Consider the following 15,282-nt stretch of genomic DNA (forward strand, 5'->3'; position numbering starts at 1 on the left):
CATCAGAAAGACATTCTATATATAGTTTACAGTGCGTCGTTTTCAATTTCAATTTTTGTGAAAAAAGACAGACTTTCTTTTGAAAATTTTGAATCTACATTTTCACCGACTTTTCATATTAAAGGTCACATTTATGACTAATTTCAACAAAAATAGTTGTTTTCGTACAATATATTTCCATAGATGTCATCCAAATGTCAAATTATCAATTCTTCTAAATGTTTTTCAATAATGTAGAATTTTCATTTTGCATGTACCCTGGATGATTTTTATACTTCTACTAGTATTAATGATATTAAATGAAATGGACTAGTATAAAGGTGCTAAAAGGTGTTTAACCATCATCAAATCATCATCAAGTAAATTACAAACTGATAATAATTTTAAATAAATCATGCCTACCATTTACCTAATGTTTTTGATCATGCGGAACCGTAACCCTGTAACTGATAGTAACTACACTTGATCAAACTGTTTCTATTGTCCCCACTATTAACTATTGATGAATTTTGACTCATTGGAATGGTAAAATTGTTACAACTGATGGTACTCTGGAGAATTGAATGTCAGTGGAAGGCCTGAAGCATTTATATTTAAAAGCGGTAACAAAAATCATGAAGATGATACAGTATATGTAATTACAAGCTAGGAAGTAGAGCAAATTTTTACTTTTGATTAAGTCCATCATCTGGTAAAATGAATAACACTATTATTATATAATTAAATCTCAAATATTTTTACACTTATATCTGAATGATGTTAAGTCTTTGAATGGTATTTATTAATAGAAAGAGCTTGGTGAACATGTAGCAGTCAATGAATACATAACCCCAAAAGTCATTTAAGGGGTAGTAAAGAGGTTTTCTAAATTGTTTATGACACTGATAGCATCAATTTACCCCATTCCAAGTTTCACAGGCATCCAATTTAAAATTTGAATAGCTGATACACATAAAAAAATTAGAAAATTCTTTAACAGACTTTCTTCTTTTTTTGATGCAGATGAGTCATCTGCCCTCTTACCGTTATTGGGCTTATAAAGATGAACATTAACATAAGCATTGTACCATTTCTGTTTGATATAGGATGATGTCTAGTTAACTTAGTTGTGTGCAGTTGTTATCATGGAAAACCACTTTTCTTTAAGTACCACACTACATATTCAAGTAGAATCATATCCAAAGAGTATGATCTATCATGAGCATCTTTGACAATGATTCTTCTACTACCTGTCTTATCTTGATTACAATATAGTTGTGTTTATATTGATAATGATTTTATCTGAGCTTAATAATTCTACAGGCCATATATAATGTCAATAAATACAGTTGATTACTGCTTGTTTTTATTCTTATCTCATCATTACTGCATCATTTCTCAGTGAAAATACACCTGTCAAAATGGTGATGTCAATTTGAATATCTCTTACAGAAGTATTGAATGAATAAAGTTGAATGATGAACATGTCAAAATGGTCCATTACAAGATTGAATATATTTTCAAAATAGAATATGCGATAGAATGATGAAAACGGTGCAGATTACCTGCAGATGATATACTTTATATCATGATTATGTTTTTGCTGAATATAATTTTTTTTTTTGGTCAAAAGACATGAAATTTGGAAACAACCATCCTTGTTCAACTTGTTCTTGTGTTTTGATAGCCAAATATTACGCAATGTTTCCTAAAAATGTGTTTATGTTATGTAATAGGTAAAAATTACGGCTCATCTCAATGCATTTTTGAAAGTTAGATATGATGACATAGAAACCAGTAATACACAAGAATTCCATTGTTTATTCAAAGGAATACTTTGAATGGTTGACATACCAGCCAAGTTACCTCATACAAAGACTTATACCAGTAGGCCTACTATGTATGTTCTATTATTTCATATTATTACTTTTAAGAAAGCATTTTATTCCTAGATGAAGTACCATTATTTTTTATTCTGTGAAATTTTGCACGTTAACCTCTTTGTTAAATGACCTGGAAAAACTTTACACTCTGATAATGGCACAGTACGGTACATAATTATGTTCCTAGAGTATGGTACTAAAACCAGATGAGTTTGGTCTCAATTTAACGTACTAATCAATATTTTACTACTAATACTTATTAACTACTTTACTAATCATTCCACCGTAGATTAGTTCATTACCATCATCAAAGTCTCTCTAGTGTTAAAGGCATTGTACTGTAAAACAGTTACTGATAATAATGGAAGATTTTTCGGGTCTAATTAGTTCAGCTGATTTGGTGTTGAAGACAAGTATTTTGTTAGTATCATAGTTTGTGACAGATTTGAGCCATTCACAAGCTGAAATATTTGGTGCCCTGGGGAAAGCAGATGCCAATTTAAAAAATACTTTGGCCAAAATCATTTCAAAAGAAACTTGGATAATAGTCAACAAGTTCCCTTTGGTGGTAAATCAGCTGTCCTGGTGATCATATTGAATTTGACACAAAATGTCTCAATTTCGGGAGTACCACACATTTGCAACATTCAAATAAATGATTTGTACATTGTTAATATCCTTAACCTAGGTCTGTACAAACATGAGTTATTTTAACTCAGGATTAAGTTTTAAGCATATAGGCCCAGCCTCACTTGTGATTTCTCTTTGCATGCAACAAAGAACATCTTATTACTTTGAATTCAATCCTTTTTACTCAAATTGATAATTTATGTAAAAGAAGTATGTTCTCTTCTTGTGACCTTGGCCTACACTTCTATTGGAGAGTTTTTCAACAGCAAACACAGTGATAAGGATGCAATTAACTATCAAGCAAATTCATAAAAATGCAAAAAGAACATATGATACTCTGATAGGATTACTATTACAGATCTGACCTCTATTGATCTACACTCATGTTGGTTTAGGAAATAATTACAACATGTTTTACATTTACTGAACATCCCAAATCAACCAATCAACCTCTCCAATTAACCCAGATATTGTAGAGTTCAAATCAATGAATTAATATATATACAAATGTATCATCATGAATTTCTATATGCCCGTATCTAATTTTGTGACACCCAATGAATGAAGTGTTTACCCGATTGATTGAAAGAACCCACCGTAAGAATCGACACTGTGTGCCAAGAAAATATCCAGAATGGCTTGCAGCTGTATAAATTTCCTCTGTTCTCATAGCACGTTTACCATTCTTACCGTTTAGTCTTTCAGGATATAAAGGAACCTTAGCTTGAAACAATTGTTCTTGAAAATAACACAGAGCAGATGGGTTGGTTATGTTAAAGAGAGTATATGATAAACAAAGTAAAGCAATATGTTGAAGAGTTGATGGTTTCCTTGATGGTTTCCTTTATAATTCCTGTAAATAGTTACTTACTTCCTCTAACTAAATTATATACTCCATTTTCATTCATTCAAGATGTGCACAAATAAGTTACTACAACTTTGTTTAAATGGTCAAACAAATTTTATAATAGTTTAACATTTGTATCTTCTGAAAATGTATCAAGAAAACCAAAAACCAGCAAAGTTCTAAAATTGTCATCAGAAATAGATTAAGGACAAAATTAAGTTGACAACAGCTACCTGTTTTATTTATTTCAAAATGAGATAAAAACAGAAGGGAGCTGTCAATGATAATTTTAACCCCCAAGTTTGAGGACAAGATATATTTGGATGATATCAGATGGTAACTGATTGCTACTAGAAAAAATGCAGTTTGTAATCAGAATCTGTTATTACTTGTGAAATCTAAACCATTCTTTAATAGAAGTTCCATCAACATCAACTTTCACGCTAGTATATGTTTAACTAGTAGAATGTTGGTAAGAAAAATAAGTTAGTGATCAGAAATAGATTGAACTGCACCTGGTGAAGATGTTAAATGTAGAGTGTTTACTCTCACTATCTGATCAGTGTGAAATTATAATGATATATGTTAAATATGTCATTTGTGTATTAACCTTAGAGCTCTCATTCCAGAAAATTTAAAAATGAGAGAAATCTGCTTTGAAAATCACCTTAAAGATTCTAAATAGTTTACCACAATTTCATGTAATGACATACCAATTGCCACTGCTATTCCTATTATTACTTTAATAACATCATGCACTTATGTAATTAAGCATATTGTTATAATAAAGGCATAACCATATTTTACTGATCAAATTTTGTGTATTTGGTTTCTCTGGAACAGTTGTACACCAGGCTTGAGTGTAATTCAATTGAACTATTGCCTTTTTTTCAAATCATTACAAGCATATGCTGCTGAGATAAACATGTGGGTACACATTCAAAGTTAAAAATACATGCTTCAGGATGACATCTTGGCATTTCAGAACTGACAAATTCAGGAAATTTCATTGGCCTCCTATCAGAAAATTCAAACAAAAATAGTTTTCATTAAAAACTCTTGGTTGTGAATATAAATGGCAATTGAATAACAAATTAACTTGCAGCTGATATTGTCCTTGAATAATTTTTGAAATGTAATATTCATTTAGCAAGGACAGAGACTGACAAACAAAAGTTGCCAAAATTATGCTGACACCATCCAAGTGAAATCAGTTCAACTGAACCTGTAGAGATTCATGATGATTACAAAAAGAATCCTTATGTTAAAATATTGGGTTAAATGTCATGAACACATGAAATAAATGTGATTCATTGACAGAAAGACCTTAGTTCCTTGATAAAAGGCTTCATTTTAATACAAGAAGACAATTCTATTTCTGTAATGTACAAGTAATTGATCGGAAATTGACTTCCAGTTTTTATATAAACTGATGAAAAAATCCATTCCACACCTTTAATCAAACTAATTTGATATTTTTTTTTTCATTTTTCTTTCCAAGTTTAAATGCCTTATAAGGAGAAAATATCACACAGTGTAGCCACTATATTTCATTTTAAACGTCTGTCTTTAAAGGGATTTTCTGATCAACAATTAGAGAATAATGATGCCTGTTTGCTACTGGGTTTGTCAACTTGGCATCCTTGCCACAAAGCTTAAAGCATACTTTGATTGCTTTTTTTAAAAGATTTGTCACCTAGATGGTAAACCAGATTTATTTAAAAAGATGGATTTCAACCTTCATCTGTTTTACAGACAGTTGACTTCTCGAATATTGTTAAATTACGATCTGGTAATAGGGGGATTATCAGTTGTGATTTATATTTAAAAGCTGAAGATGATTGCCTAATAAAGGTCGTTGCATAAGCAGGATTCACTGTTTTATCATCACCAGCATCAAATTATCTGGGATATGTCGTTTCAGAATAGTTCAGTTAAAAAATCTTTGTTTTTTTCTACATTATATCTTTTTTCTTTTACATGTATTGAAACAATTCATGATAATAAACTGAAATAGAAGTTAGTCAATATTGTTATTAGTCTATTATTCAATCTTGTACACAGAGTACCAGCACTTAAGAAGCTTCCAAAAAATCTTTATTGAAATAAGTAAATTTAATTGAAAAATTGTTGGACTTCAATTCAAAATTTCAGTAGCCAAAACCAGAAAGATTTTTTTTTAATTTACAAGTTTTAAGAGATACAGAGATTCTTATAACTGTACAGAATTGTTATAAATAAGCTTATGCAGAGATACTTATAACTGTACAGAATTGTTATAAATAAGCTTATGCAGAGATACTTATAACTGTACAGAATTGTTATAAATAAGCTTATGCAGAGATACTTATAACTGTACAGAATTGTTATAAATAAGCTTATGCAGAGATTCTTATAACTGTACAGAATTGTTATAAATAAGCTTATGCAGAGATACTTATAACTGTACAGAATTGTTATAAATAAGCTTATGCAGAGATACTTATAACTGTACAGAATTGTTATAAATAAGCTTATGCAGAGATACTTATAACTGTACAGAATTGTTATAAATAACCTTATGCAGAGATACTTATAACTGTACAGAATTGTTATAAATAAGCTTATGCAGAGATTCTTATAACTGTACAGAATTGTTATAAATAACCTTATGCAGAGATTCTTATAACTGTACAGAATTGTTATAAATAACCTTATGCAGAGATTCTTATAACTGTACAGAATTGTTATAAATAACCTTATGCAGAGATACTTATAACTGTACAGAATTGTTATAAATAACCTTATGCAGAGATTCATTTTTTATCTGTATAGTTTCTATCCTAAAGAATCTTATTTTAATGGAATATTTCTTAGAAATATGGACAGTCCATCAATAAATTGAGAACAACGCACATTAAAAGATATTTTCAATGTAAGAATTTCCATAAATCAAAGTCTTTATTGTAAATCAAAGGATAATGGGGTACTTTTCTAAAGATGTACATTAAATCAAGTTTGAGGGAAGGACATTAACTGGAAATCTTTCAAAACTACTCATTAATAAAAATCAATATGCTTTAAGTAATAAATCAACAAAAAAATCCTTTAATGAACTTTAAATATATAACAAATAGATTAGAAAACATTAAGCTCTTTTGAAAAGAAAATGGAAAAGTTAATGCGTTTCTATGGAAACTGTTTGTAATTAGTGTATTGGATGTAAAGGTCTTATTTAATGTGATAGATGAAGACTACATTGTCTCATTACTCCCATGTTATTAGTAGTCATTATTATCAAGTTAACAAATGTCAAATACAAATTACCTGAAAATAAGAAATAACACACCTGTCGGGTACCATAGAGACCATTAGATAAATATGAAATTCTATCCAATTATTAAGAATCATAATTTACTTCTAATGGCATAGAGGAAATCATATTCCTTTGAACTTTCAAAATTTCAGTTGAGGCAGATATGTTTTTTCTAAGTAAAACATCATTAGAACAGTGTCTAATATTCACTACAGAATTTTATCTTTTAAACTGAAATATGAAACAATCCTTCAACCAAAAACATTATCTAATAATTTACTTTTGAAGAGTAGAAATACAATTCTACGTAAAAAATTACAATTCTCTTCAAGTTTCAAAAAGTTAAGGCCAAGCTGGTTCTGAAGGCTTTTTAAAATACACATTAAGGTGTACCATACAGAAAGCTCTGAATCAAAAAACTCAAAATTATAGCAAGAATCATATGCTTCAAAACTAATTTAGAAATTGTCAGGAATGAATATTTGTGTGATAACCACATTTTATCACTAATTACCTTGAAGGCAAATGACCCCATGTAACTCTTTTTATTAGGAAGTAAAATTGAAAAGATGTTTCCATGACAACTTCGACTATTTTCACCTAAGTGATAATAATTCAAATAACGTTTCTAAAAGAATTTCAAATTGTTGTTTTTCAAACTGCAGCAGATATGTTGTGAATTTTCAACTGTTACAAATGTAAATTGACTTTGACGCAAATTGTTTCAAGTTAATTACATGCACATTGCTGTATCAACCCACCACAAATTTCAGTATTTACTTTCAGAAGGTTTCAAAAAGAAACTTCATTGTAAAGATAATCAGAAATTAGACATTTTAAAATTAGAAAGTTTGGAAAACAAAGTAGATATGATTTAATCTAATTAAACCACACACATTTCTTATACAATTTATCTTTTTAACTAATGCTTATTAAGGTATATCGATATACACATTTTCTTATATTTATTTATGATTCAGGCTTCATTAGCTTATATCACCACTGTAAGTAGAGACACTTCCTTCCTAATATTTATTCGTAAGCCAATATGCATTAACTTTATATGGTATAATGTATTATTTCTTTCTAATTTCTAATCACTTCTCAGTTGAAACAAGTTTTTACTTATTCCTGATAAGAAGAAGCCCTTATTTTTCAAACTCCAAAATTTTGAAAAATTTTGATAAATGTTTCTGTACTTTTCAGATGAACCGTCCAATCCAAGTTAAACCAGCTGATAGTGAGAGTCGGTCAGGTAAGTCATCTTTATATCTCTCCTTAATCCAGTACTATGTGGCAGGTGGCATTATTTTGGAGGATAATGGTATGGCATGACATATACTTGTATCATAGTCAACTACATTACCTTACACATTTCCTTAAACACGATAACATAATTTTAACCATCTTTTTCTGATTGGTCGTTTACTAAAATTGGTTTTGAATTTCATTTGTAAACCAATCAGATTACAGTATGTCTTAAGAATTGAAGTATTGTGTTTAAGAATATGCATGTACAAAATAATATCTATGATTAAATTGCACACGAAAACCAACACAAAAGTCCCTAATTGGAGATATACTTTAGTGGATGTTTAACAAGGTATTTCAAATGAACCTATTTGATCTAAGATAAGTTTGGATTATTCAAACTCACAAAGATTCTAGTTTATAAACCAGAAAATAAATTTGAGGACTATAATGGATGCATTATCTTATCAATTAACTAGCCTGCTGATTCAATTTCCTTTCCTTCCACTATTTTATATGACCAGAATCTTAATTCCTTAGTTATGATAGAGGATATCCGTAGTCTCATTCTTATCAGACATTCCTTGGGAAGTTTCCGTACTCTAATTTTGGTCCTATTATGCAGCTGTCGAACTGTCTGCTAAAATGCGGAATTGATTTAACAGGAATACTTGTTAGTTTTTTTAAGAAGCTAGTCTGCAATCATAATGTCCTTTATTCAAGTCACAACACTTGCAATCAAATAAAATGTTGGACTGCACGTAAAATTGTTGAACCTTCTTCAACAATATTGACCATTTCCTCAATTATTTTCATGATTTTAGTTGGATGGCTCTAATATCTGACAAAAAAAGGGCCAATTAGTTTGATGTTTATCAGACAAAGTGTCTGAATTATTTAATTTATTTCTGTTACTCTACAGCTCTGACAATTGAATTGAGACAAGTTCTAATAAATACCACCAGATATCTCAACTTTATAACTGTCTTACAAAATAAATATTTCTTTGATGACAAAGTAAAAAAATTTCATGCTTCTAAAAACATCACCATTTAAACATCTTAACCATTATTTCATCTGATGAAGTATTGCCAATATGTAATTGCCTGTAATTTTGCTTTGTGCTTCATTAGCCCACATGGTGCAGAGACGTACAATTCCATTTCATTTCATTATTTTTATTCTCCACTATGTGATTAGAATCTAGATGTTTCTAAGCTGTTTTTGAATACTGAATGCCTTTCTTGTATTTTTTTCAAAGTGTCCACATTTCCACACAGACTTTTTTACTTCATTCAGACAAACATGATTTTAACATCAAACTGTGCTCCTAATATGAGGTCTGTCTGAGGTCATAGTGCTTACTTCTCATTAATTCTAATAGTTGGTATATTCATGACAAAACCAAGTTTTTATCATCGAGTTAATTGTCCATAAAGTTTCCATCAGGACACCAAATTGATGTGATCTATGCTGAAATTGTATCAATTTGTGGAATAAAAATTCCATTAAGGAAAAATAACAGAAAGAAAAACTTCTTTGAAGAAGAGTTAATTTGGGATAAAAAGTTGCTTGATTTGTCATGTCTATCCTTTTGTTATTGAACAAAATACCAATATACTGGCCTAGTTCAAACCATCAGTAAACCTTAAAGATTCTTTCAAGTCTGTAATTTCTGTATCAGTTTCCAGAAGTCAAATCAATCGATCAACTTGCCTCTGAATGGAGACAAAAATTAGTTGGTTTGCTGAAATTGCCCACAGGAGAACCATGATCATCCAATCTTATTAGGATGACCAAAGTTATGTCAAGATTTTTTTCTTTTTAGCCTGAAGAAAACTTTTTTTTTATGTTGGAAGCCAGCTTAGTAATCAAAGATTGGCCTCAAGGCTCCATCTTAAGTCAAGATTTTTCTTGGTTTAATCCTGTGATTTTTAGAATCTATAGGACTTGAAGCTCAATAACACATAGATTAACTCCCAATTTTCATAGATTTCAAGTTATAAAAATTACCATAAAGTCTTAGATAAGATGGATTAAAATAGCTAAAGCCAGATTAAAATTCTGCAATTGGTATTGTAAATACTTGAATTTAAAATCGGATTGTTAGAGGTCATGGAATTTCACTCATTTGAACCCTTTTCTACAAAACAAAAATTATTTCAGATGTTAACAGATAACCATTCTCAGAATGGACTGCATAAACTGGTGTATTGTCATTGGCAAGCCTTCTGTGAGTGGTTTATTGCACATGCCTAATGGAATTCTAGGACCATTGTTGTTTCTTCACAATAAAGCTTGCCCAAATTTAAAAAAAGTTCTTAGAACAGTTGATTTAACTAAAAGGTAAACAGGTAAATTCTCTCAAGGTCAACTCAGATGTGGAACAGAATCTGTAATGTGGCCTCATATAAAAACAGAGTTTTATGTTCAGTTTGGCAATAGATAACAATTCATTTCTCACTAAATATGAATAACAATTCCTATTTATGAGATGTAATGAGAGCGTCATTCAGTTTGGTAATAATAAGTTGAGCATTATTCAAGTACGGTAATGTTTAACAAATTATTGAGATTTCCTTGTATCAACTGTCATTCACATTCAATCAACCATATTTCCATTCCAGATATGATGAAAGTCAATTCTTATGCAATCATCAAAGATAGAAATTATGATGAAAATGAAATTCATTAGAAGCAAGAATTATTTATTTCAAAGTTGCTGTTTAGTCTGTTTTCAGAATAAACAGAAGAATAAAATGAAAATTGTCTGGTTGTTCTGCAATGTTTTTTTTTTTCTTAGATTTCTTTTATTAAAAGGGTATTCGATAACTATTATGTCACCATTTCTGTCATTTTTCCCCAAACAGGACAACTTATATTAGTCTTTTAGGACATTGTACATAACCACCTGCCAATTCATATATTGCCTCACTGAGTCATTTGAGTTTGTCCTTGCATCATTTTCAGAAAGCCTTCAGAGAAGGAAACTATTTATAGAAACAACTATTTGAAATTTTTTTTGTCAACTAGATCCATATTAATTTTGTATGAAGTTTAAATTAAGAAACTGAATATTCACAGTAAAGATAAATAACCAAATTAAAAATTCTGACAGTGAAATGTTGAAATATGGGGGACTCTTTTTATATTCATCAGTGACCCCCAGGGACACTTCTAATCTAAGCTCAAAGACAATGCCTTTCAATTTAGCTGGAATAATTTAAAATGAGTTCAAATAGAAATACTCCATCCTACCCTGCAGTTAAACTAATTTGGAAACGTGTCTAAGACTTATAATGAATGAGCCCAAAGGCAGCCATTTTCATTTGAAAGGATGCCAAAGTTCTAGAAAAATTCCTGCATACTGATTGGAAGTGACAGTGTTGCATGCATGAGAGGCAAGTGTCTAGAGTTTACTGTACAGCCTTGTCAATTTCAAGTTATTAGTGACAGTGTGTTCAGGTTGGTAGAAAGAAGAGATATTGATTGGAACCTGCCAGATAATTCTGCCAATAAATCTTCCTGGAAGGTCAGGGACATTATTGATTTATGGCTTGGAGGTCTTTCTGTATTCGGTGCCAATGACATTTTTTTCTTTTACCTAATCCCTAATAATTCTTCTTTATAAATCAATGATTTTATTCAGACTTGTGAATCCAATATGGCTGCCAAATATTGTCATCTGATCTTGAAGTTAGTCACAGAAAATACATGATTACCAATATTTAATATTTAAATCTTCTTAAATTTGTAAGATATTGATGAGTCTTATATTTTTCAAAATATACACAAAAAATAAATATAATTCCTTCAAATCCGATCAGGCAATGAATAATTGGCGTTCATTAATTCAGAATGTATCAAAATTCAATACCAGCAGTTTTCAATGCAAATATATAAGTTTTTTTGTTTGTAGAAGATGGCTAGTTAAATTTTTATCTTAACTTGATGCTGTACCAGAAACTGACATGACTCTTAAGAAATGTATTTTAGTTTAGTATGGGTGTTGGATATTTTTTATCCCAAAATAAATTCTAAAGAAAAACATGAGTTGTTCAGTGACATGGAATGAGATCTAATCAAATTTGTTACGCAAGTTAAATTTCATATATTGAGGATTTTGATAGTTTGATGAATTTTGGTTATTGTTTTTGAGGAAAACTCTGTATATATACCCTGTAAACTGATATGTATATGATATAAGTTTTATATATATGAAAAATTTCAAATTGAGGAATATTGACAATGATATCTTTTATAACAGGTGCTATTGGACGTATGTTAACTTGCCTGACAAACTATCTTTAAAACCACTACATCTCCTCTCAAACATTAATAAGTAAAGAATTAGTCAAAGCTCCATTGGCTTTGTGATTAGAATAATGAGTTTTGAAGATAATGTCGCCAAAAAATCTGTCTAGCGAAGTGTTCCATTACAATAAACAAATTGCTTCAGGGCCCGGAATAATTTCATTGTGTCATATTTATCAAGATTTTTATCAATTTAATATGGTTTAATAGATTTTCAAATTTTATTGTGTTTTTTACCTTTTTGACAATTTCATTATACAAAAACTTTTTCTAAATTAAAGATTATGTTAATGGATAGGGTGTCCTTTTCACATAAGAACTATTGAACTATGGCCCTCCTTCTTGATATTTCTTGTCTAAATTTTACAATGCCAAAGTGAACAGTACCTACACATATGAGTTGACAACTTTGTGTAACATCACAAAATAACCCAGAGATAGAATTTTTGGCGATCTAATTTGGGTGATGAGTAATTAGTGAAGAAAGGTGGGATTGAAGTCTCAAAGTGATTCAATATTTGCTCTAACAGCTTTTCAGCTGGGATCACAGATTATAAATAATTTTAAAATGAGATGTGGTTAGCCATATTTGGAGGATTAAATTCCTTTCAAGATCAGAGAATGCTTGTAAGTCCTTTAAATGATGTGATGTGTGATATAGGAAGGATGTAATGGATGTGATTTAAGGTTGTATTGAGATGAGATGATGAAAGTTGTGATTTTTGATATTTCTATTTATATAGTGTGATGTTAATGTGACCAGTTACAGTTATTACTGTTGATTAATAATTAATAGAGTAAAAATACCTAGACACTATCAATTCCTGCCGAGTTCCTTTTCACATCTATTATTCAACATCCTCTATAAAATCATTATTGTGGCCGCCATTATTTATTAGGGCCACCAACTCAATTTGCTAACCAGCAGAAGTTTCCCAGTCGAAACAAACTGAGATGTTAATTATGCAATTTACACAAAGAGAATAAGGTTCACACTTGATGGGTAATTGCAATCCAAATACTAGCTAATTTTAATCCCATGATTCACGCCCCTTGACTTCTTGTGATCAGATAGTATAGACCGCCGCTCACCTGACAAAAACTTTGTTGTTCATAGCTTTCCCTTGGCACACGACCCCTATTATCTCCCTTAATAATAGGCACACGACTAAATTGATTAGTTAGCAGTATGGGGTAAGTTTACAGGTATTAGTGGTAGACAATGGTCATTTGACAAGACCCAGGTGTGGACAGACGACATGCATTGTTTCACCTGGTCAGTTATTTCTCTGATTAGACCTGACATGTGACCAGGCCAGATTATGATAGAGATTTAATGAAGCTAGGTCTGTAATCACCAGTGGTCGTACATAAATCAAACAAGAAGAATTTATAAATCATGGTAATTTAGATATATGAAATTAGGATTAGAGCATAATAGAGATGATATTTCTAAGCTCTCTACCATATGGTCTGAGAAATGAACCCTATTTATAATTATTGTTTATATGTCTGACTAATAAACAGATATATTCTTAATAATAAAAAGCTTCTGATATCAAAGGAAATCTTAATCTTCTTTCTTGCACTGCCAGAAGTTACTCCTAAGACAAGGCTCAAGTTGTATATTTTAGAATTTACAAATAAGCAGCATGCCTTACAAATTTTATTTAGCAATATGTGCCAGCCATGTCTGATTAAAGTCCTGAAATGGATGTCTAGAATTTTGGCCTTTCATACAGAATATTCACCAAAAACATTATACCTAAATGTGTGTCTATAAGAACTATAATCTCTAGTCAAGTAAAAGGAAATACTTGTTTCTGTCTTCAAAGAGCATGTTAAATTTTACAGACCAAATTACAGCATTATAAAACCAAATAATACATCAATGTTTCATTTTAATTCTTTGTAAGTTAATGCAGAACTTTTTAAAAGAATTGCTGATAGAAAACAGATCTTTCTGTATCTCCTAACATATAAATTCATAAAACAATATATAATTTTTAACTGTGGTAGGTCTACAGTGATCCAGGCCATGTTAAAACCTTCTAAAACACTTTATTCCTCTTAGCCGTTGTAAATGTGACTTTATCAACAGTTTAGGTACTATAGCATTTAGGTATCAGAAAGTATTAAAGGTACTTTATATTTATGATGGATGTATTTTTATAGTTGTACAATATATTTAAAGGCCATGATTTGCCATTTTCAAGGCTTGAATTGGATCTTGAATATAAAAAGAATCTTTAGAATTACCCAAAATTCGTGAAAATTGCATAGTCCCTCCAAATATGCTTCAAACTAGAAGAGTACCAATAAAAGACCAGGCATCATTTTAACTTTCAAGCATAATTCTGGACACACATGGAATTGAAGGCTCAAATATTGATGGTAAGCTGTGATCACTATTACTGATGAGATACAAAGGATTATGTTTATGAGACTAAGATATGATTCGTCAAATGGAAGGTGAATCTGTCATTTTAAAGTATATATTATGCTACATGATGTATGTACTCTAATCATATGATATAATAGAATATTATATGGTACAAAAAGAAAATGAAAAACTGACATCCTGGTAATTCCATACTTTGATCCTGTGTCCTGAGACATTTCAATACTACTAATTACCACAGGAAGTTTTCAGAGCTTAACTACTCATTAGTGGCTGGCATACTTTAAGCTAGATCTAATCCCAAGTTGGAGTTAGCAATAGGGGAAGGTTAGAATTAATGAAGTTCAGATAAAGGAAAGAGAGAAGACAGGAAATGAACGTCTATAATATATATTATTAATATTCTATAGATATCAGATAATATTACACAGTTCTTCTAGACAATATCTTCTGAAATTAGTACTTAATTCATAGTTAGATAACATCTGTCTACCACCAAAGCTCAGGAATATTTCAGACTCAGAAGTCAATAAATTGAGTTTTTTGGCACAAATTTGAAGATTGACAAATAATATGTCTCCCATTTATGAAGCACAATGTTAAAGTTCACTATCACATTAAAGGGAGCGGTTATTAAAATTTATATCTGGGATAATCCCTCTTTGGACTACAGATTTAACCA

The 15,282-nt window shown here is 30.3% G+C and overlaps 1 protein-coding gene across 1 annotated transcript in view; it reads left to right on the plus strand.

Annotated features, from left to right (window-relative positions):
* Positions 1-10,580, plus strand: part of LOTGIDRAFT_172332 (hypothetical protein) — a gene marked incomplete at both ends in the record, with an annotated part of 37,627 nt that extends 27,047 nt beyond the window's left edge. The window contains 3 exons of the mRNA XM_009049203.1: positions 7,615-7,638; positions 7,841-7,889; positions 10,513-10,580. Of these exons, the coding sequence (XP_009047451.1) occupies positions 7,615-7,638; positions 7,841-7,889; positions 10,513-10,580 (141 nt within the window). The remainder of the gene's footprint in view (positions 1-7,614; positions 7,639-7,840; positions 7,890-10,512) is intronic.
* Between the last annotated feature and the right edge of the window lie 4,702 nt (positions 10,581-15,282).

The sequence above is a fragment of the Lottia gigantea genome, assembly GCF_000327385.1.
Source record: "Lottia gigantea unplaced genomic scaffold LOTGIsca_131, whole genome shotgun sequence".
In the NCBI taxonomy this organism is placed as follows: domain Eukaryota; kingdom Metazoa; phylum Mollusca; class Gastropoda; family Lottiidae; genus Lottia; species Lottia gigantea.